At 40.2% G+C, this 24,028-nt stretch overlaps 1 protein-coding gene across 1 annotated transcript in view; it reads right to left on the reverse strand.

Moving 5' to 3' along the window:
• LOC121516373 (Kv channel-interacting protein 1-like) overlaps positions 1-23,726 on the reverse strand; it is a 46,730-nt gene extending 23,004 nt beyond the window's left edge. The window contains exon 1 of the mRNA XM_041797639.1: positions 23,463-23,726. Coding sequence (XP_041653573.1) covers positions 23,463-23,520 — 58 coding nt within the window. The 5' untranslated portion in view covers positions 23,521-23,726. The remainder of the gene's footprint in view (positions 1-23,462) is intronic.
• Between the last annotated feature and the right edge of the window lie 302 nt (positions 23,727-24,028).

Consider the following 24,028-nt stretch of genomic DNA (forward strand, 5'->3'; position numbering starts at 1 on the left):
AACATAATCACGTTCCACAGCTCTTCTCTGTTTTACACACTGATCCTGTGGACATGGGGCCAAATCCCAGACCGGCCACTGGACAAACACACCCCTGCTCCAGCGCATAAATATGCATCCAGTCATACATGCTTAAACAAGACAAACATGGACACATTATTTCAAGGGTCAAAGATAAAACAGTGAGTAACCCATGTGCTTTAGATAAACAACACATTTTCATGCACACATACACATCTGTTTGCTTACTAATCTTCAGCCTGTGAATCAGGATTGAAGTGCTGGAGGATGTTTGCAGAGCTTTGTGTTTGTGTGTACACAAGACAAAGACATACACAGGCAAAGAAATCCACCTAATGTCACTGCCTGACACACTGCACTGATATGCCATTGCTGATTAAAGAAGTGAGTCAAACAGAGTTTATTTACACACACACATAGCAGGATGCCAATAGTGATTTTTGAATAAATACATGTCTAGACTCAGAATCTGAAAAAAACACAAATATACACACACATAGACACACGTGGCTTCATGCCAGGAGAGGAAAATGACGAGATGACTTAATAAGCACTCATACCAGCTAATGGGAGCGTGGGTGATAGAGAAGGGGAGCAAATGAGAGGAAGAATGGAGGCATAAAAGAGAGAGAGGTATGGAGATGAGGCTGCCAGGAGCAGATTGTGGTGGTGGCATGTGAGAGTGAGGTTTGGGAAATTAGAAGTAAGATAAAGGGGAACAAGCATGGAATGGGAGTGGGAGGGAGAAAAGGGGAAATAACAGAGTGAGGAGAAAGCAGCCAGGGAAAACAGAAGAGAAAAAATAAAAAAAAATAGAAGAGAAGGTTGTGAGGGATGCACAAAGAGCAAAAGATAAAGGAGTGGAGGAGCAGGAGGCAGGGAGAGAAGAGGGAGAAGATTGAGACAACATTGCTGCAGGGAGTAAGTGAGGAAGACAGAGATACAGAGATTGTAAAGAAATGAAGAATTTGCCAGGGAGGAGGGAAAACGCCAGGAGAAAATTAAACTGGATAGATGAGTTGTCAGAGGCCACCGCAACAGAAAAGACGGAAAACTTCTGCCTCCCTGTCAGACAAACCCGGGCAGACAAGACAACAGGTAGGAGGAAACTACAACCAAAGGGAGGCTGTCAAAGAAAGACAAGAAAACTTGACAGGAAACAAAGCACGTTGAGAGAACAGCAGGCAGCCTTGATAGAAACAGACAGTCCACACAAGCACCAATGCACAAACTCTCAGTGCAAACACATGGCGTATTTTTTTCTTAAAGGATCAATCAAGTAGGCATGTAATCTAACAATATTAGAGCCGTGCACTACCTCCCTCTCAGTGTTGCTGTCAGTGTCACGATCCCGGATAACAACTTATCTGTAACCGCACAGAAGAAGCCGCTGCACATATACAAGCCCTGCGGCACTAATCCTGCATCCAGCTAACATGTAGAGCAGGAGAGAGAGATACGCTCAAGTATGGCAACACAACACCAGAATTATAAACAACCTCCAAATAGCTCTGGCTCCACATCCCATTATTTCACATCTTTTTGCAGGGGGCATTTATGGAAGAGAAAATAAAAGGTTTGTTTTCATTCTGCAGGGAGAGTCATATTTCACACGTTTGCACAACGTGAGAGCCTCTACAACCACCTCATTATTCAAAACAGTGACAAATTTACGCCATGCCTTTTTAAAAACCCATGGGAGAGGTGTTTGTTTGAGCCTGTGGAGGAAACAACAACAACAACAACAAAAAAAGCTGATTCAAAAGATAAAACGAGCCATATGCACTCACTTGGAAAATGTCCTGCATGGCCTAAATTGCATTGGCAAAGCAGTAATAGCCTGCCGCAACAGATAACTTTAAATGAGTGCGTGGTATTAATAGAGTTTTTTTTTACTGGCAATGATCTCCTGCTTACTGTGCCCATTCATTGGAGCAGCCACTTTGTATTTGTTAGATTTTTATAAATGAGGTTTGCAGGATTTTAGTAGAATCTGTAGTAAAATGTCTCTGCAACAGGTCGCCAAAGAGAAACCTTCCTCTGCTCAATATCTGCATATTTACATCTCTCACTATCTCGCTCTCTTTCACGTGGCCTTGGCTTACTTAGGAATACCCCAATCTCATCAAAAACCCCCCACCAACACCCTCCCACCCCAAAACTGACATCTTTTGTTGCCATGGCGACTGTGCTTCCAAGGTAACAGCAAGACGGAAAAGCCGTGTGTGAGCGGAGTGACAAATACCTTCGACATGTGTGTTTACAAGCGTCGATGCCCGATTCTGCACAAATAGATGGACAAACAGACTCACACATATTCTCAGACACACACACACATATGCACACTCACACTGAGAATCAGAAACAGTTAGTGAAGCCACCTCTTGCTCGCCTTCCTGTTTTTTATGTCTGCTCAAAAAAAAAAAGAAGCTCAGCAACACACGAGTGAGCACACACACAGTGCAGCACTACAATAATGTAGAAAAAAGGCATAAAAGAGTTTTTTTCCACGGGGAACACCTGTTGTCTCGTTCTCTCTTCCTCCCCTTACTTCTTGCGCACACACAGACATACCATATGTCCTCTTCCTTTCGCTGCATCCTGACTGGAATACCAGCAGTTATTCATCTGAAGTCTCCAGGTCACTGATGTGTGCTGTGTTTCAGCTGAAGAAAGTGTTTGTATGGAGTCACTACTGTTGCAAAATTCAAGAGCACATTTTAACATTTAAGAGCATGACTTGCTGATTTTGGGCTCAGATGTTTCTTCAAACTTTAAATCCTGCTTTTGTGGTCATGACTGCCTCTTTGTGCTTAGATTTTCTACTGTTTGTTTGCTCCTAAATCTCTCGCTGCTTGCTCAAATTTCCTGTGCTCATGCTGAAACTATTCTCCTTTTTGTCAGGTTGCTTCTGCTTGCTTCTGAAACTGCCACTCTTTGATTATCCTCAGTGCACACATAAAAAACTTTATATTCGTAAGACTTAATCTACACCTGGGCATGCTGTTTTTTTCTGTGCCTCCATTTTACAAGTAGTTGGAGGAACGCAAGTAATGACTTAATTGTTTAATCTAAATAGAGCTTAACAGTGTGGTTCCATAAGTAAAATTCCCATTCATTTTCTCCATAGAGGATTTGATTATTAGTAATATTGTCAGACATGTCCAAGTAACACTTACCACAAGCTACCTATAAATTATCAACCTCTTTTCAAGAAAACATAGTTTATCTATAATCTCAGCCAAAAAATACTACAGTACCCATGATCCTACAGTGCCACAGGTACAACCTTTATTGGTGGGGTCTCCAGTAACCATGGGAATGTCTACCATGCCCGCAAACAAATACACAAAGAAGTATCCAATACCTTTTTTTTCCTGATACCAGAGAGTTGGGTATCATCACTGATCCGATACTGGTGTAAGCTTTGTGGATTGACTGTGCTGTGCAAAAGTGGATATTAGTGAACTCAGAACAAGGCTCAACAAGTAGAATGGCAATGTAAAGCCTTTGTGTGACACTTTGAGTTGTTTTTCCAGTAAATTATTGAGTTTTACTGCAAAATATTAAAACCAATAATGAAACTGAGGGCCACATCATAGCTCTCTATCTCTCTTTCTATTCATTTTGTTCTATTAAAGCTGTCTCCATAATGATCTCTGTTTAAGCATGTGCAGTTTGACACAGTATGATGTGATGAAAAATCAGCCTGCCACTGGTTGTCGACCATCAGAAAGCATTCTGGGAAATCAGATAAACAATACGGTTCTGAGCTTCAAGCTAGAGGCAATAAATGATCAAAAATGGATTAAAGTGGATTGAAGACCCTGAAAAATCACACAAGTTCAGACTAGCCTGAAATCTTTCCGTCAGGGCTACAAAGGCATGGAGAGGATAAGTGGAATGGCACAATGGCTATCCTTAACAAGGCATTCTCATAAATTATGAAAACAGTCTTGTACCATTGTTTTTTCTCTGTTTTTGAATGCCTTCTTCTCTACTCAGATGTTCAAGTCATGAGTATCCAGGCAGTCTAAGGGGGATTGGAAAATTTTACTTCCAGAGCTAGAGCCTCAGAAAATTGAAGAGCACTTTTGAGCTCCCTATATTTCTGCTCATGGATTTTTTTGATGAGCCAACCAATTGGAAACAGGTACAGGATGGACCAGTCATGTTTACTCTGCATGGAGAGAGTTGCATTGATCTTACTGAGAGAGTCCCAACATTCTGTCACATACACACGCATGGTAAATGTGAGAGCTAAAAACCATCACAAAACTTTATGTTGTTATTAAAAAGAATTAACATTTAGCAAAGAAGTGAATCCAAAATACATAGCAGAATATTATTCCTACTTTTAAAGCAAAAAAATAATTTTATGGAAGGAACTGAGGTGTAGTTAAGGCCTGAAAGTTGACTGAGATGATGTGTGCATATGTGAACGATTGCTGGGATTCTCTTAACAAAGTCAAAGCAGATATCTCATGGAGAGTAGCATGGTGACAACAGGCAAAGCTAAAATTACAACAGTGCTCGCACAGAGAAAGTAAGGAGCCTGCACAAAGAAAGTTTTGGATATGCAGAGAAAAATCAGAGAAAAGCAATTTCACGAACAAGTAAAGGCAACATGAATAGGAGGGGAATGGTTCGACCAAGAAACTTGAGCAAGCAACTAAAGATTTGATAGCAAGCAGATACTTTGAGCACAAAAGAGAAAATCTAAGCACTGGCAGGTTTTAAAGGAAAGTTTGAAGAAAAATCTGAGCCCAAAATCAACAAGTCGTGCTCTCAAATGTTAAAACGAGTTTTGTAACACTAATGGTTCCATATGTTGTCTTAAAATAAAGATTTTCTGAATAAAGTCAACATGCTCCTTTGGATTCACATGTGTAACAGAGTGAGAAAGGAGCATGCTGTGTTTGTTGCGTGCGTGTGTGTTCCCTCACCCCTGGACGGCCTCCTCTGCTTGGTCTGCATGGTCAGCGTGCCCACCACTGCCCCCATGTTTGCCGTTGTCGTCGTGGAAACAAGCGCGTCTATGTGCTGAAGTCTGTATCTCTGTCACGTGTTTGGACGGCTACAACACACTTGCACAAACATTCACACACATGCTCCTTCATGCCCTCTCTCTTGCCTCAGCAGAAACCCTCTGTCTCCCATCCCTCCTTTCATGCTTCCTCACTCCATCTCACCGTGCTCCTCCTCTCTCTCTCTCTCGCTCTCTCTCTCTCTCTCTCTCCCCTTCTTTTTGCCCTACGCTCTCTCACACTCTTGGTGTCGCTCCCTCCCATTTCTTTGTTTTCATTCAGGGTTGTAGCCTCCCTCCCTCTCTCTTGCTCTCCCTCCCACCTTTTCCCGCAAGCCAAGAGCCCGATCAGCGATTCAGCGTGAAATCGGCAGGATGTTGATTCAGTAAATTATAAATTAATATGAGGGTACCCATTGATTTGTAAATGATGACACAGCATGAATCACTCAGCAAGAAAAACAACAAACATGCACTGTTGCATTTCACACCTAAACGCATCTGTTTTCCTCTGATGGAGTACAAATATGCAAATATATCCAGGCTGAAATATTGACAGTAGAGGTAAATATGAATTATGGAGTGATAGGAAAAAAATGTGCATGTGACAAAATTCAGGAAAAGCCCTGTGCATATTTCTTGTTTTTCATTTTTTTCTCTTAACATTGTGGTTTGTTCATGAAAAGGCCACTTCAATCCATCACCACCTCTCTTCACTCCATCCATCATCCCTGTTCATCCAACCATAATACCTCCACATACACATACACATGCTTACAGAGGACGGATAAAGCAACCAAGGAGTGTGTGTGTTCAGTGGCAGATTGGCTTCCAGAGCAGGCAGGAGGGAAAGAGGGAAGAGAGATGGGCAGGCGGCAAGAGAGCAGAAAGACGGGAAAAAAGGCTTAAAGTCAAGGAAGCGAGCAAAGCAAGACTTAAAAAAATCAGGAAAGGGTAAGACACAAAAAGAATGAGAATTTTAATCGTGTAGAAGGAGACGGATCAGGACAAGTGACAGATAACACTGCAGGAGGGTGTGCCTCGGCCTGGAAGAGCTGCACAAACACACACACACACACACACACACCCCCACACACCCACACACACACACACACAGAGCAGAAGAAGAAATCACATTTTAATTACAGCTGAATCGATACAAATGAGATTCACGGTGTGACGCGATGAAAGCACAAACAGACAACTTGGAAGACAGTTACAGATGACAAAACAACCTGCTGTGCTTGAATAACAGACACGTTCAGGGTAGGAGGTGGAGTTCAGACTCTTAAGTTAAAGAAGCAACAAGTCTCAGAATAAAAAATTGAACCATATTGATGAAAAAAATCTACTAAAGCACTTGCTCAAGGCAAAAATGGCCTCTGTTAAAATGACAGATACCTCAGCATGATGTGGTCACAATGTTGTAAACAACTGCACAATGTTATAGATTTGAATGTTACTTCTCAGCCAAGAGGATAGTGCTCTGTACCTACTATGGGGTTTGTTGCCACTGTCTTCAACATGTTCATCAACTTGGGATTCAAATTTTGATGATAACTGTGAGGACATAACTAAAAACTCTGTGACAATCCACAAAACAATGCATTTGCACCTTTGTCAAAGAGATGCAGGGGATTGTAGATTTTGGTAGGATTATTTGCAAAGCTCTTACCGTTAGTTGTACAGTGTTGATATCTCTCAAGTGTATTTCTAACTCCATTCAGTGTTATTTGACAGTTTTGATCGATCAAACTCTGTAAAGAGTGAGTTGATCTAAGCACTATTTCAAATCTGTATATGTTGGCAGAGTTTTACAATGAAGACCTCAGGAAAAGTAATAGGGATGTTTAGGCTTTTAATTGTGTTGTCTTTAGATAGTAAATGGACATAAGCTTGTACAGTTATCACCTACCCATTCACACACTGATGGCAGAGGTAGAATTGGCCATTAGTATTAGCTAATCCCATTTGCATGCTTTCATACCCATTAGGAGCAAACTGGGGTGACGTGTCTTGCCCATCAAAGTGTGACTGCAGGAGCTGGGGATCAAACCCACAACCTTCAGATTGTGAGACAACAGACTCTGCCTACTGAGCCACAGTAGATGTTGTCTGCCGGACAGTGGACACTAATGGGATGCCTTTGCTAATGTTTCTGATGGATTGTTTTAGTTTTTTAAGTTTAAAAACTTTTGCACCATAAGTGAAGTTATTACTGAGTTAGCGACTTTCCTGCTCGTGGAGCATGAAGATGTAAAAACAAACATAACCTACATGACTGAACACTCTTCAAAAGAGAGCTCTAACTCTTGATCATGCACATGGCTCTTACATTTGTATTAGTTTTCCCCTTTGCAAACTAAACTAATGAGATTTTTAGCATTGCATTGAATGACTTCAAGGATACAGAATACTTATACTTATTATAAACAAGTTACTTGTACTTCTTAGCCATAACAGCGAAAGGGCTCCATTTACTATAGTTTACTTGGTTTAAACAAACTGAGTTAAAATTAAGTTGTGTTAACTTAAAAATCCAGAACAGTTGTTTCAACTCTATTTTTATGAGCTGATAGAACTCATTTTAATTTTAAGTGAACAGTACTCAAACAATTTAAGTACTTTTTTTATAACTCAAATAATTCGAGTTATGACAAATCTGCAAAGTTTACCCAGAATGCCTTTGAGCACCAAACCTTTATGCACTCTGTTGCTGCTGTCTTGGCCAGGACACTCTTGAAAAAGAGCTTTTTAATCTCAGTGAGGTTTTCTCCTGGTTAACTAAAGGTTAAATGAAATAATGAATAAAAATGCACCACAAGTGATTGCTGCGTCAATTAAAGAGATCCCGCCTATGGGGGTCATTGTTAATGTCTATGAATGTTGGATGGCACGCTGACATTAATGAAATATCAGCTACTGATTCAGTGGGTCACTAACAGGCATTGTTGCAAATGGTTGCAAAAGTTATTTCACCTTAGACAAAATGATAACTTACAAAAAAACGTATTCAGTGAGTACTATATGACATTTAAAGGTAAGCAGTTACCTATGATGTTTTGAGTTCAACAAACTTATTGGTGTTTACAGCGCTCTAAAAATATTACGTTTTGCACAATCAAAGTAGATGATTTAGCCCAAGTCCTGCAAACTTAAATTAACATTTTAATCTCAGCTTTGAGTGCTTAGAATAATTGATTTCAATAGTAGTGAATACATAAACGGTTCATTTAGAACAAGCACAGCGCACTAAAAATAAAGAAAGAGTTTGTTAAACACCAATTCAGGGTGGGACCATAGACACCCAGATAAAGTGTTACATCTAACTCTTTGGGTGTTACTTTAATACTGCACAATTTGTGTACAACATGGGCACAAGGTATATCTTTATATGACTTATTTTGGGGGTTGTATGCCTTTATAACAGAGACAGCAGAAAGGATGGAGTCAGAAACAAGGATGACAGAGAGAGGAATGCCATGCAGGAAAGAAGCCAGAGGCCAGGCTTGAGCCCAGACCTCCCTCGTACATGAGATGTAACCTAACTAGGCCATCTGTGCACCAAGAAGGTATAATCATTAAAGGTGTTTACAAGTCAAACACACTTCTTCAAAAAGTTTTACCCTTTAGTTGAAAATGATAATTTACGTGTAACATGTGAGTCTGCAAAGTGGACGATGAGCAAACTGTTAAATATATAAATATACTATCAGTTTTGTTGCTACTTCTTAAAATGTCTTCATTAAGTTGGGTAATAAAATTTTGAATTTTACCAATAATATGCCTACCTTTGTGCCTGCCTCTAAAATGACGCCCCAGTTTTAAAATTTGTTTACACCAAAATGTCGACAGACACACAAGATCCCGGGATTGGATGGCGCGATTTGTGGTTGGATGAGAAGTATAAATATAATACCATTCTGACACCCTATTGATTTGTATGCAATCCGTTGCACCTTCGGACATGACACAAATCACGTCACACTCCAACAAGGAAATAGCAGACGTATGTAGCCTAGCACAAAGATGTCCATGGCAGAGACTCAAGAGAACTGGAGCGAAACGTCCCAACCAAGCACCAGCAAGGAGGTTGGTAGTACACATACTGTATATGGTTCTTGAATGTATTTGCATTGTACTAAAATGCATTCATCTTCAATGGGCATATATAACAGGTGCATCCCAAATTTTTCAACATTAACATTTTAATATAACATTATAGTCATTATGGCCTTTAGAAAAATGTTTTTTTGGGGGAGGTGGGGTAGTGCACTATGGTAGAATGGAATGGATTGGAATGGTGGAATGGAATTGGCCCCTGTGGCGCAGCCTAAGCTTTTGCCCTTAATGGAATTTCTTCCCCTTTACATTACTTTTACTTTTGTACTTTAAGAAGTTTTGAAACCAGTACTTTTATACTTTTCCTTGAGTAAAAAGCTTGAGTTGATACTTCAACTTCTACAGAGGTCTTAAACCCTAGTATCTATACTTCTACCTGAGTAATGAATGTGAATACTTTTGACACCTATGATGCCGACTGTCCCCAACAAAAAATCTTGTCCTAAGCTTAAGTTGAACAAGCATGTGGTGTTGTAGTATTCAAGAACGGTCTCTAGACCAGTCTTAAGACTCATTTCTATGGCAGTCTTGTCTCTTCTTAGACTAGCTAGACCTGAGATTTTCCATCAAGAACAATCAAAACCATTTCTGATGTGCTATCTTGGGACATCATTGCTGTGATAATAATGAGACGCCCAACAAATAGCTTCAATTTATGTGCAATTTTGGTCCAGTAGATATGGGATGTGTTGGTAGCGGTACTATGTCAGTACTTTTCGTTTTTAAAACTCATCCCTACTAATTGCCATGCCTCCATGCCTCTCTGGAAATCTATTAAAGTGCCTTATGTGTCAAGAAACCTGCAAAAACTCAGATCTTAACAAACCAGTGCATCTTATTTCTAGTCAGAATTTCTTTTTACGCCTCATTCACCTGACAAATCTAGATAAACATCTAATTTTCAGGTATCTAATTAAATTCTGGACCTGTCAGTGGCTTTTTACATACAAGGATTTATTTTTGACAAGAAGTGAGTTGAAAAAATTTCCCAAGATTTGAGATGCATCGTGGTGCTTTGAAAACAGGGTTGCAGCCACCTTTTTTTCCATCATATTAATTTGAATGAAAATTAAAATTAAAGGGAGTGTGTTCTTTTACTGTTCAACATTATGATGATTTTTTAAATTGAATGTTATGGTCTTCTTGGTCTTGTCTTGGTCTCAGTGCACTCTGGTCTCAGGCATGTCTTGGTTTGGATAATGTGGTCTTGACTTCAACACTACAAGCACACACAACGCTCACATTGTATACACAGGACGTGACCTAATAGGCCATCTGTGTCCACTGTAGGTATAATAATTAAAGGTGTATATTTACAAGTAAACAACTGGAAGAACAAAGCTGTGTATGAAATGTACACTTTTCTCCTATTTCAGAAATTGATCATTTTACAATGTAAAATGCAAGTCTTCAAGGTGACCGCTAAGCAAAGCTGTCAAATAAATGCAGAGGAAGGGGCAGTGTTGGTGTCAGATTAAAACAACCAGACTCAGCATGTTGGACACTGAGCCAAGTGAGCCTGAGGACACAACATATAAAAATGTCACTTTCAGTGCTGATCGAACTCACAGTTTATTTCAAGGACCAAAAAAAACTTCCTTTTGCCACAAAATGAACAAAGACACTGTTTTAAAAGAGATGTAACTCCTACTGCTCATGATGCATATGTCATGTTTTACAGCCAAGTTGTCAGTAATCGATTTGAGGAATAGACGCGTTGTCGTTTTATATCAAGCCAGCAATGCATAATAATGCTTCTGTCAATGTGGCAGCCGCTCTGGATATGAGGCACTCTTTGCCTGCTGATGATGGTAAATAATGAACAAGGTGCCATATGGGAAGATTTAGCTGTGAATTTTTCGTTTGGTGGGTAAAAAATCTGCAATCTGCTTCAGTGAAAATGTGCTCACTTGGATGTGTGGTTTTCCACAAGAGCGACAGAGACAGAATGGGCAGCAGTGGGGAGCTATGCCTCCTTTCACCCTGCCTACATGCACACACAGAGATGCACACATATGTATGCATGTTCTTTCTTGCACATGCACCAAGAGGGCAGAGAGAATGTGTGATCATAGGATGAGGTCTCTGTGGACACTTGTGACATCCTGCTTTATTCTCATGCACACATCTCTCTGTCTTTCTTGTTCTGCTGTATAGCACACAGCCTGTATTATGCCTGTAGGAATTTACAGCCCATCAAAGTGATCCCTCACTATCTTCACTGCTCCCTGTTTCATCTTTAGCCTTAAACCATATCTATCCATCTTTCTCCCCCTCGCATCTATGAATTTGTCTGGGAGCGTTAGGCCTTCCCTGATACACCCTTATCCGGTCATCTCACCTTATAAATCTCTGGAACATATCAGCCTGGTGTTCTTGTCGTTTCAAATGCAATTCTTAGCTTGTTCCACTCTCACGTCTTCATCCCTCTCCGTCTCCCTGCGGTCTCTGACAGGGCTGTTTCCACAGTCTGACAGAAATGTTGCTCCTTCATGTAATCATTGAAAAGTCTGTCTGTAGAGCTAAAAGAAACAGCAAGAGTTAAGAGTGTGTGTGCACAACATGCTGCCAAATTGCCTGGTGTTTCCCTGCAGGCATTAGAGAGAACGGCTGTAGACTGTTTCACATAACCTCTGTCTCACTTTTAAGGAAGGAGAAGATAAGATGGAGAGGAGGAAGAAAACAGCTAGAGCGGGAAGAAATAGGAAGATGGTTCATAAGGAGAAAGAGGAAAAAAAGACTGCAAAGGCGGAGATGGAAACATATTTGGCAAAGAAAGATGGAGAAGGAGAATGAGGAAGCGCGTCAGGAAAGCTTCCAGCTGGAGATTATAGAGTGCGATGCAAAGAGCGAAAAGAAAGTGGGTAACAAGAGCCAGAAGAGTGGGCGAGTGGCATCACAAGAAAGACAAGGCAGAGGAGAGAGCAAGTGGGACATGCAAACACTACATTTGCAGAGAGAACAAAAAGGGTTGGGGGGAACGAGGGAGCAAGTGTGGGAGAAAATGAAACTCTAAAGATCTTGATTAAGATTAAACCGCCGGGTAGAAGCTTCAGAAAATCAGCTCAGCTTTATAAAGCAGCGTATTCAGACCAACCTCAGTGCTAAGCTGCAGCCCTGAACATAAAAGCTCCTTCTTCTCCTCAGGACATAGACTATATCTGTAATGTTCCTGTAACACACGCAGCTTTGGTAATTATTCATCAGCGTGGCTTTGGACAGGGGTGAGCATGTCTATTAGAAAAATCAATACTAATATGTGCTGTCCAAATGGTTTCCCCAACAGTTGCTCCTCTGTATCTTTATTAGGGAATGCACACTGAGCTTCTCGCTATAGCTCCCATCACATTATGAAAAAAGAGAATAATTAAAGGCTCCTCTGCTATTGATCTGTCATCATCTAGGGAGATGAGCATTGCAGAAAAAGATGGATGTAGGGGTAAGTAAGGACAGAGATGAATGGAGAAATAGGGATGAAGGGGTGTGTAAAGAGGAAAAACCACAGCCCAAAATAAGGCAGGAATGTGGAGTGTGAAGAAGCAGGAGATAAAGATTTAATGCAAGATGGAGAGTGATTAAAGAGGGAATCGATAAGAAGAGAGACAGAGACAGAGGGATAACAGCGGAGCAGAGGGAATAGAGTTGTTTTCCTCTTCGACACACTTTCTGCTCCATCATTATTCTCAAAGCTAACTAGTTTGGCAAGGGATGTGATGTCTTACTAAACACACATGTATGCACACATGTTCATAATCTGGAAGGAGTTAGGGCAAGCAGGGAAACACTTGTCTGGACTGGAGGAATATTTTCTCCAGGATTGTAAAAGGAGGATTGCCGTAGAATTCAGTTCATTACATGTCTATAATAGAGGAAGCTGGAATTGATGCCCAGATATAGGGCCCTATGATTTCCGTATAAATGGAATCACGGACAGAAGCATGGAATTGGCCAATAAAAACGGAATCTACTATTTAATGTGGAAATTGTAGAAATTGAATGAATTTGACTGAAATGCTTTTCTTTAGAAAGAGGAGCGTATTTCTGGGGAATCTCACTAAAGCGTAGCACAACTCATGGCAGTGCAGTGCAACATAATGTTGCATCTACAAGAAAACTCATCCGTGCTGCGAGTTATTATACCTCACCACACCAGAGAATCACAGAGAAAGTGAGGTGTGTCTGTGCATGAGGCACACAGTCGTGACTTCAGGCTTTACTACAAGACCTACTCACCTCTTGAAGGATTCAAACTCCAGCTGGACACAAGATTTTACGAGGTCCCGTAGTCTATACGATTTTACATTGGAGTATCAATTAGCTTAGTTATTCCTCCAGTAGATACTGCTGCTCCTTTTGGTTGCTCAACAAGCCACGGCTGCGGCTCATAGGCCAACTCTTTTTCAATAATTTTAAGGTTATTTCTATTTAATTAGTGAACATTTTATTCACTTAGATAACTCTTTGTGATGGTTAAATTAGTGTACAGGTAAAAAAACAAAATTCCAAAAAATTAAAATGGAAAAAACTGAATTTGGAAAAAAATAAAGCGGATTTCATAGAGCCTTACAGATGGAAATAGTAAAAATAATCTGTATAAAATAACTGATATGAAATAACTTTAAACAGATAAGCTTGTGTGAAACTGTAGTTTGAACACTTCAGTTCTTCAATGTCGTTACTCCGTTTTATGTAACTACGAGGAAATGCATCAAATGCATGATACAACAATGAACTATGGGGTAAGTGACCTCATGCTTACAAGGTCACAGTAATACATCACGCATTACTTACAGCACATACACACATAAACACACATCACTGGAGTTTAAATGACACTTCTTGAATGGTCATTTCCAGTGTGAGATTGTTCTATGACACAAACATTATCGCAGTGAAACAAAAAAACACGTGTGTTTAACATCAGTGAAAGGAATCAACAATGAACCCAGTTTCTGACTGCTTACTCAAGGTTTTAACTCTATAGAAAATTACAACTTTTGAACTTTTCTCTCTTTTTTCTTCACACTGTTACAGACGTTTATTTCTTAAACCAAACTCTGAGATGTAGAGCCTCTAGCCAGCACAAGGTCTTAAAGAAATGCCTCTTTCTATGATAATAAAAAAATTTAACATTGACCATAAAGATACTTTCAGCCCCGTTTAAATAATACAAAGATTTTTTTAATAATGCATAAAACTGCATCTGTGTCAGTGACATGCATATTTTCATGTCTGAATCCATTATTTCCTATTGATTTTTTTTAATCAATTCATGACATCAGTTCATTCTACCAAGCCTACTTTGCTTGTAGACATCTTCAGTATTTGTTTTTTTTTTTTTACTATTTTTTTGCATCTCAAACCCTAAAAATGTCCAGTGGCACAACCATCCTAGCAAATGAACAAATGATTGATTAAATATGGCAGCTTAGTTATCATAAATTCATATTAGAATACTTTGGCATGATTTTATGTTCTATGATGTTAGTACAGTGCAACCATATTCATGGGAATTTCATTTGTAAGTACAGTGGTAAAAAGATTTGTTTATCATCCCAAGAACCCCAAGTGACCTTCATAGCCAAATAACTAAAAAAAAAAAAAAAAACAACTTTAGAAAAAATGCAATGCACTAATTGTGAAAATCAGGGCTCATGCCGATACTGATGTTTAAAATAAAAATTTGGCTGTTACTGTTGCTATGCAGCTAACGTAGCTACATAGCTAAAGCTAAGCTCACAAAGAATCTATGTAGTGTTTTACCACGGTGATTGAAGTTACAGTTAGTAAATTAATCGGTGCAGATATACTGGACTTGCAGCTGCTTGTGATGGTGCAGGAATGACTGTAGTCTAGATTCTGACCAGTTTCTCAGTGAAGGGTCCTTCTTCTCCATAAGAAACCTCAAATGGCATGTTAAATGCCTGCTTTTATGTGAGCACACAGGCAGCCAGAAGTAGCGGCGTGAGAAGTGCACTATTCAGTATATTCCTCCCTCATTATAAGAAACTTATGCAGTGAAACAAAGCATTGCGGTTGTGTTTCATAAATACACCTGATGATTTGCTGTTTTTGTTGGACAGAGTCCTCAATTCTCAAATCCTAAAGAAAACAGCGGAGATGGGCGAAGCTGTGAAGTGCTGGTCTGAACTCGTCATATTGTGTTTAAATACTGGTCATTTAAAGACACTAAAGATCTGGCCAATAGAATCCACTTACCTAAATTATTCTAAACACTAAAGATGTCAATAAAATAAATATATGCGAAGTGCTGTGGACACCTTCTGGGTCAATTGTAGGGATGGGAATTGATAATATTTTATTGATATCAATAGCATTACTGATTCTGCTTATCGATTCAATTCTTCATCAATTCCTTTCTGAAAATTCTCTTTTTGGAAAAAGTACACTATATTTGTTTCCACTGTTAACAACCCAAATGATATTGGGTCTCTTTCTCTGTAAACACAAATGAGTCCTGCGCAAAACGATGCATTCCTTGCATAAAATCACGGCTTGACATACACTATATTGCCAAAAGTATTCACTCACCCATCCAAATAATTGAAATCAGGTGTTACAATCACTTCCATGGCCACAGGTGTATGAGATCAAGCCCCTAGGCATGCAGACTGTTTCTACAAATATTTGTGAAAGAATGGGTTGTTCTCAGGAGCTCAGTGAATTCCAGCGTGGTACTGTGATAGGATGCCACCTGCGCAACAAGTCCAGTCGTGAAATTCCGCGCTCCTAAATATTCCACAGTCAGTGTGGTATTATAACAAAGTGGAAGCGATTGGGAATGACAGCAACTCAGCCACAAAGTGGTAGACCACATAAAATGATGTAGCGGGGTCAGCAGATGCTGAGGCGCATAGTGCGCAGAGGTCACCAACTTTTTGCAGAGTCAATTGCTACAGACCTCCAAACTTCATGTGGCCTTCAGATTAGCTCAAGAACAGTGTGTAGAGAGCTTCATGGAATGGGTTTCCATGGCTGAGCAGCTGCATCCAAGCCATACATCACTAAGTGCAATGCAAAGCGTTGGATGTAGTGGTGTAAAGGCAATCTGGCAATCAGATGGACGAGTCTGGGTTTGGCGGTTGCCAGGAGAACAGTACTTGTCTGACTGCATTGTGCCAAGTGTAAAGTTTGGTGGAGGGGGGATTATGGTGTGGGGTTGTTGTTCAGGAGCTGGGCTTGGCCCCTTAGTTCCAGTCAAAGGAACTGAATGCTTCAGCATATCAAGAGATTTTGGACAATTCCACGCTCCCAACTTTGTGGGAACAGTTTGGGGATGCCCCCTTCCTGTTCCAACATGACTGTGCACCAGGGCACAAAGCAAGGTCCATAAAGACATGGGTGAGAGAGTTTGGTGTGGATGAACTTGACTGGCCTGCACAGAGTCCTGACCTCAACCCGATAGAACACCTTTGGGATGAATTAGAGGCGAGACTGAGAGCCAGGCCTTCTCGTCCAACATCAGTGTGTGACCTCACAAATGCGCTTCTGGAAGAATGGTCAAAAATTCCCAAAAACACATTCCTAAACCTTGTGGAAAGAGTTGAAGCTGTTATAGCTGCAAAGGGTGGACCGACGTCATATTAAACCCTATGGATTAAGAATGCGATGTCACTTAAGTTCATATGCGAGTCAAGACTGGTGAGCAAATACTTTTGGCAATATAGTGTATGTTGCATGTTTTGCTATTCACATCATTTTTTTAGATGAAGCCACACTTTTGACCATTTTAGCCTCCTTTTGTGACTGTCTGCCATGTTTACTCCCTCAACTTCTCTGATCTTGTTGGAGCTGATGAAGTAAAGTACTGATAAGGGAATTGTGACGATTAAATGCAAATGATGTTAGTGGATAGAACAAATGGAACCACTTCTCTATTCCCATCCTTAGTTAACAGCCAAAGATTTCCCTTAGAATAATAAAAGGGAAATCAATATATTATAGCAATACACAGTTGTGCCACCTGATGGTTTTTGAGTGCTGAAGTTACAAATAGTGTTAAAATATCAATTTGAATACTTTAGAAAGTGATTTTACATTCAGGCTTGTAAAAAGACATTGTTCCATACATATAGATATGTATTATATCCATAATGATAAGACTTTATATCCTTGACCCCTCTGCAGTGCTTAACTGTAATGAATATGCATATAGAAATGACTCATCTACTGCATTTTCCCCTTATATCCCCCTGAAATCCCGCCTCATATCTGCAACAGAGAAACTTTTTGATAAAAAATTCAAGTTGCTCCCACTCTAAAAAACAATCTTATCAAATCTTCTTCATATGAAGTAAAAGAATGTTCTGAAATTGTCTGCATGGAGGGGTTCAAAATTGCACTGTTTCTTTTGAATAAATGTATTAAATATTCAAGAACAAGCTCTATGAACATGTCCTACACACACAGTTGAGTCAAAACTATTTGGGTTTGGACTTGAACTAAATGACCTTACAGTGCTGTGTGTTTGATGCAGTGTGTCATCACCTACAGTTAATTCTGTCTTATTTCAGCTGTCAAACTAACTGAGGTCTAGTGATGAGAACCACTGCTGTAAAGATCAAGCATACAGGGCTAACATTACACTGTGAGCTAAGCAGCTATCTATATTCATCATCTTGGTTTCTCACGTTGGCTCCTGAATCCCACAGCCTGAAGGCAAGCACAGGGCTGAGCTGTCAGTGGGGACGAATTGCATGGAAAATGTTGTTTATCTTTGAAGAACTAAGCCAATCATTTGGCAGCAAATCATATGCAAATAAAGAATCTTTATTTCTATTGATTTTTTATTTAATAGAATGCCTGAATGTGGGTTTAATTTGCTACAGTGAAACATCAAAGAGGATCTTAAATGAAGGCCAGATTTATTAAAAATGGAAATTGTGCTTCCTGTGAAAATTCTACTGAGAATAGACCAATGTGTGGAGAAATATGAGAAGAGATGTTGTCATTTTATTATGCCATCATTTCATGCTTATAGTCAGTCACACACAAACACACACATGCTTGCAGCACGGGATTATCCAGAAACTCGTCTCAATGTTTCCATGCTCCTAATAACGCTCTTTTGCCGTCCTAATTGGCCCTTTTGGTGCACTTCTTTTGATGTACGAGGATGAGGGAGAAAGGTGGAAACTATAAAGCCCATTAAAGAAGCAGTCCTCCTCTCCTCTCAGCTCTTTTAGCCCTGCAGCAGATTGAGACGTCGAAACAAGCGCACATCTTCTCCAGCAGACCCACATTCAAACATCTATTTACATTCATCCTTCAGACCCCAAACTCAAACTCAACATGAAAGCTGAAAGCAGTTGGAGTGATCTTCAGAGCAAAACAAGGCAATCTTCTGAGCAAAACTCCCAACGCAAAGAGAAGTAAGGGTTCAAGAGAGTGAAATAGACAGAAAACTGGGGATAAACAGTGAAAGCAGATGACGCCAAAGATCATAAAGAGAGCGGCTCTGGAAATAGAAAAGAAACGGTTGAAGGGAAGAATAAATGAAAGACAAAAAGTGGAGGTGAAATGAGGTGAGAGCAAGCAAGACAAAGAGAGAGAGAAAGAGAAAAGCCACTTGACAGATTGAGAGTGGAGAGAATTGAGAGGAGAAGCAAAAAACAAATGGAGCAAACGGACAGGGAGATGAATGTGTTGGGAAGCTGCAGGTTTTGTAGTTTATTACACACCCGCTGGGAAATATTTCATATCAGCAAAGCAGTTTGTGCACTCTGACAGAGAATAGATTTATTTATTTTTTGCCCCAAGTGGAGACAGATAATTGTAGATAAATTCCAGAGGGCCAACCTACAGCTACATGAGCTGAGCAGGACGCCAGCTAAAACAATAATGTTCTTACACAAACAGAAGCTTTATGTTTGTCTCAGCGATACTTTACACAGACAAAAAAACCCTGTTTCAGTTTGTTTAGCACCTCATTTTTAGTCAATTTAACTGTATTAAATGCTAAACGCGACTGAAACTACATTTGTGTAGAGCTTTTAAACCAAAGCACTGAATAGTGGCTCTCTCATTCAGCATGCACAGCACAAGTGTGGAAATGGAGAGTAACATTATGCAAGAATTGGTATTTTTGCGACTTGACGCACCAACAGTTTCAGAGTGCAATTCACTCTATTAAAAGCCAGTCTGACATTTTCTCATTTTCAGCCTCTTGCTCGGTCACTCACTCCATGCTTTTCAGTCTGTTCCTGTCTGCCATGAGCTCCCAAAAGGGAATACAGAGTTAAGACTGGTAATTGGAGAAGTTTACCTTTGAGCTTTTAGCCAGAGAGTAATACTTGATAACTTTATGCATTCTTTAAGGAGATCATACCCTCGTAATCTAAGATACAAAGTCAGAGATCAAAGTGTAGAGAGGAAATGAAAGAGGCAGCATGCTCCCCGTAATGAGGAATTAATCATAAAAATCTTCTTGAAGCTTTTATTTCAAAATAAGAAAAATTGCATAATGTTTCTTTAATAGCCAACCTGCCCTCTGGAACTACAGAAGGCTTGAATAATTGAAAAACCTGGCAGCATACCTATTAGCCTTAAGGAAATCAATCCTCAATCAGTTGTCAATAGTTGTAACCTGTGCCTCTAAATGTAAACCTAATGACTTGTTACCATTTACCACTAGGGTTATATTACGCTGTGTCACAAACAACAGACATTAAATGAGTCTTAACTGTAATATTTTCAAATGGCTGATGAGTAAGATTGTCAAATATTTTCCATGAGAAAAGATGTTTGCAGTTTGACTATTTCACATAGCCACTGAATGGAATATGCCTCACATCCATCTTAGCAACTGCTCATTGTCCATGTTTGGGAAAAGAAAAACCTTTGAAAAAAACAAAACAATATAGAATCGGAAATACATCTGATACTGCTTAAAGTGCAGTTATTGGTAACGGCGAGTACACAAGTTTATGCACCGATCTGATACAGTTTGGTTTAGCTTTATATGTTGTTTCATTTAGCCATGCTAAATGTTTGCGCTATAAATCAGAAATCTTTCTTCTTCATTGCCGGAGAGCACATCTTGCACGGGCTACCATTTTCAGAGCAGCATAGAAGAACCAGAGGACCACTGCAGCAGCAAAGATTGGTGGCTGTGTGACCGTTTTTCTCTGAATGTGATCATCAAGACGCCTTCCAGACCAGCGCTGTCATACACGACAAAAAGTGACATGGTATCAAAAGTTAAATAACTTCTGAACCATACATCTCTGCCTCTTACTTGTTTTTTACCCTGAAGCCGTTGTGTTTTCCCATTGATGCTATTGATGCCTTTGAATCCCTTGCAGGAGAAACTGTGTGACTTTTGGGGACTTGAATGATTAAATCCACACCAGTAAACCCGATATTGAACGTCTTTTTATCCACTTTAATCGAATTATGATCATTTATTACCGCCAGCCTGAATGCTAACTCGAATGCTAACCTCCATATTTGTTTAGGATCAGCCAGTTGCAGGCTGTTCTGTAATCACGTCATGGTGCCTGAGTAGAGCATAAGAGAGATAGAGAGCCTGATGCAGCCCCCTGTATTATTATTTTAATATTTAGGAGTAAAACTCAATAATCAGCAGAAAAACAACTTTAGGGTCATGATGACGTACATTAATGATTCTATCTGTTGAACCATGTTCTGAGTTAAATACGACTCTAAAATAATTTGCTAGTCTGCACAGTCAGTCCAGAAAGGTCATGCTGGTATCAGATCTGTACTCGGTATCAGCCAGTACCCAACACCTTGGTATCAGTATTGTATCAGGAAGGAAAAAATGGTATCGGAACATCCCCAAAGTAAACAGGTAAAATGTGTGTTCTCTCCTCTTCAAGATTGTGTTAACAGTAACATAGGAAGTGTGCCAGCCTAGCAGAGCAATTTTAGTCGGCCTGTTTTTGGGCTTCAACACAACTGCGCACCGCATTGAATTTACTGGGTTTGTCTTGAGCCACATGCTGCTGTGATTCATATAACAATGGCTTAAACAGCTGTTTTAAGGTGTTATTGTGCAGCACAACTCAGGAAACGTGGTGTTGTCAGAGGAAGCTTGAGACTCCTCAGCAGGAGAAAAATTAAACTTAAAACTACAGGTATCCTTTCAGAGAACACAGATAGACTTAAAATCATTTTTGCTTCGGTACGCCATCACAAGGGGAGAAGAGGGTTTGTAAAACCTAAATTCATTATCTCTCTTAATTTTGTAATACCGCAATATACTGTACTGTAAAAGGTAGGAAAAATACGACATACATTTTTTGCCATATCACCTAGGCCTATACTGAACTAAGATTACCTTTGTTGGTCTAAATCTCAAATTATGTACTCCAAGTCCTCAGCATGCCTACATGCCATCACAATACCAGTTTTAATTAAAGGTCAGTACAGGCAATCAAAAGAAATCAATATTTTTTAACAAATTGTATTTTGTAAAACACATCCTTCTTAGGAGGATTTAAGCACCATCTGTTTACCTCATTTGCACCTTGGTCAAACTGTGTCTGCTGGTGCCAGAAAATTAAGCATACAGTAGTCTGGACACGTTTTTGTAACTTAATTTTCAATCAAAGGGGGATAAAGTGTAATTACAAGACTGGAGTAGTAAGGGTGAAGCACACATGCATTCAACACAGACTAAGACTGACTAAGAGTATTTTTTCATCCTAAAAACTTGTGTTTTCTCAGCAAGTTAACTTTCAGGAGCATCCCAGCTGGTCGCTGCCTCATGTTGGGCTGCGATCAAGGATGAGCCAACCTTCCATGCAAAATGAATCCTGCCCTGCTTTCATTAGGCCACTTTTTATAAACACTGCAGCAGATGGTGGAACACACACACATATACACACGCGTTCACTGACACTCACACAGCAGCCCCCTGAGGAGCACCCTCGCCTCCTCTCTCAACTTTTCTCAATTTTTCTCTCCCACTTTTTACTCATCTCTCCTCCCCCCCTTCCTCACTACTAACAGTGCAAACTTCAAAGTGTCTGCTATTTAGAGGTTACCCTAACTAGAGCGCTTATCCTGCACTATATTGGCTAAAAATACAAGTAAGTTGCTTTGTAAGCATTGTTGCCTTCTGGGTAAATGGGTTGCGCTGGAAAAACAAATGAAGACAACAGCATATGTTTCCCTGTTGTCTTGTAATCTCTTTGTGTCTCTTCAGATTTCATATTTTAGTCAGCTGAACAAAAATCACCTTGATATGTGCCTCAAGTATCTATTCAGCAAACGTCTGAAGTATCTGCTGAGAGCTGTTGCCATGCAATGCAATGAGGTGCAGGTCCAGAATTAAAATAAACAACCCACGCAGGATTCTATGTATGCCAGTGTCAAAGAAAAACATTTAAATGCTCTCTAAAATGTTTTTTTACAGCTGTTCTAAACCACCTGGCTGCAGAGTGTCACACTTAAAACAAAGAAAATACAGACTGCTGAAGGGCGGTTTCCTAAGGGACTAACACCAGATATTCACAGCCCATAATTCACATCACTTCCATCGCCTACACAGTTTTTGACACAGCATATGTAACGCACAGTCTGTTTAACAGGATCTCACAGTGTAAAATAAGGATTTTGAGCTTCTGGCTCCTCAGTCTGTGTGCAGCAGCTTCGTGTCTGCTGGTGATAACCATCACGTCTGAGGTCAACGCGCTCAAGACAGACCAGGGCCAAGGGCTGACAGATTACAGCACACTGATTTACTGCACCCACACAGCTGCCACAAAAACACATCCAAAATGCACACCCCCTTCTACACACTCCCACATTTGAGGAGTGAATTATGTGCATACATATTTTCATGGACGTATCTGCCAATGCTTATTCCCAGAAACATGCATGGATGTACACAAACACACATATTAGCATGCAAGCCTTAGTGTCAGTGCCAGCTTCCTCCTGTCAAACAGAAGCAGGGCAGACAGGAAGCAGGGTGGTTAAGCCAACAGAGGTAAATACCTTCACCTTTTATGGCCAATCACTTTGGTCCACACATCCATAGAACAGGTGGCCAGGAGATTGCATCATAAACCAATGATGGCAGACATTTTAAGCCAACTTTACAGCTCAGTATATGTTCAGTTCACTCCCATAATGCACTTCTTCTGCAATATTCATAAGTCATAGAGCAAACATACAAGTCTTTTTCATTAAGGCATCAACATACAACATGACAGCTGCTCCTCTTCTGACAGTCAAATGCATTGATTAAAAAACCTCTCTGAAAGAGTCAATTCAATTATTCTGAAGAGAATCAAAGTCTTACCTTTGTGGTAGTTCACCTGCTTGGTTTGCATGGAAAAGGTTCCCATCACAAGACCCATGTTGACTTCTGGCTGCAGACAGTTTAGTGTGTGATCAGTCTAAGTGTGTCTGCTTGCCTAGAATCAAGGTACGCCTCAGAGTGAAGTATGTGTGATTGAGTTAGTGCATCAGCCAGCTGTGTACGTGGAGGTACAGATATCACTTCTCATGCTGCTTCGGACCCAAACAGCTCTGCCGCTTCTGCTGGAGGGTGTGCGTGTGTCTGTCTGTGTGAGTGAGTGAGTGAGTAAGAGAGAGAGAGAGAGAGAGAGAGAGTGTGAATGAACCAGCGGACGCACATGCACTCTGACGCTACCTTTGTCTACGCTGTCAGTGAAGCTGCCTATTTTACATTCTCTCTATCTCTCTTTCTCTTTCAGGCACTCCCGCCCTCTTCCTCTCTCGTCTTCCTCTTCTATCTCTCTCTCTCTCAGTGCGTCCCCTGCCACCAGCCTGTCATTCCATCAATTCCTCTGTGCCTCTTTATGTATCTGCCTCCCTCTGTCTCTGCTTCTTTCAGCTCCCTCT

Source organism: Cheilinus undulatus, linkage group 10 (genome assembly GCF_018320785.1).
Source record: "Cheilinus undulatus linkage group 10, ASM1832078v1, whole genome shotgun sequence".
Lineage (NCBI taxonomy): Eukaryota > Metazoa > Chordata > Actinopteri > Labriformes > Labridae > Cheilinus > Cheilinus undulatus.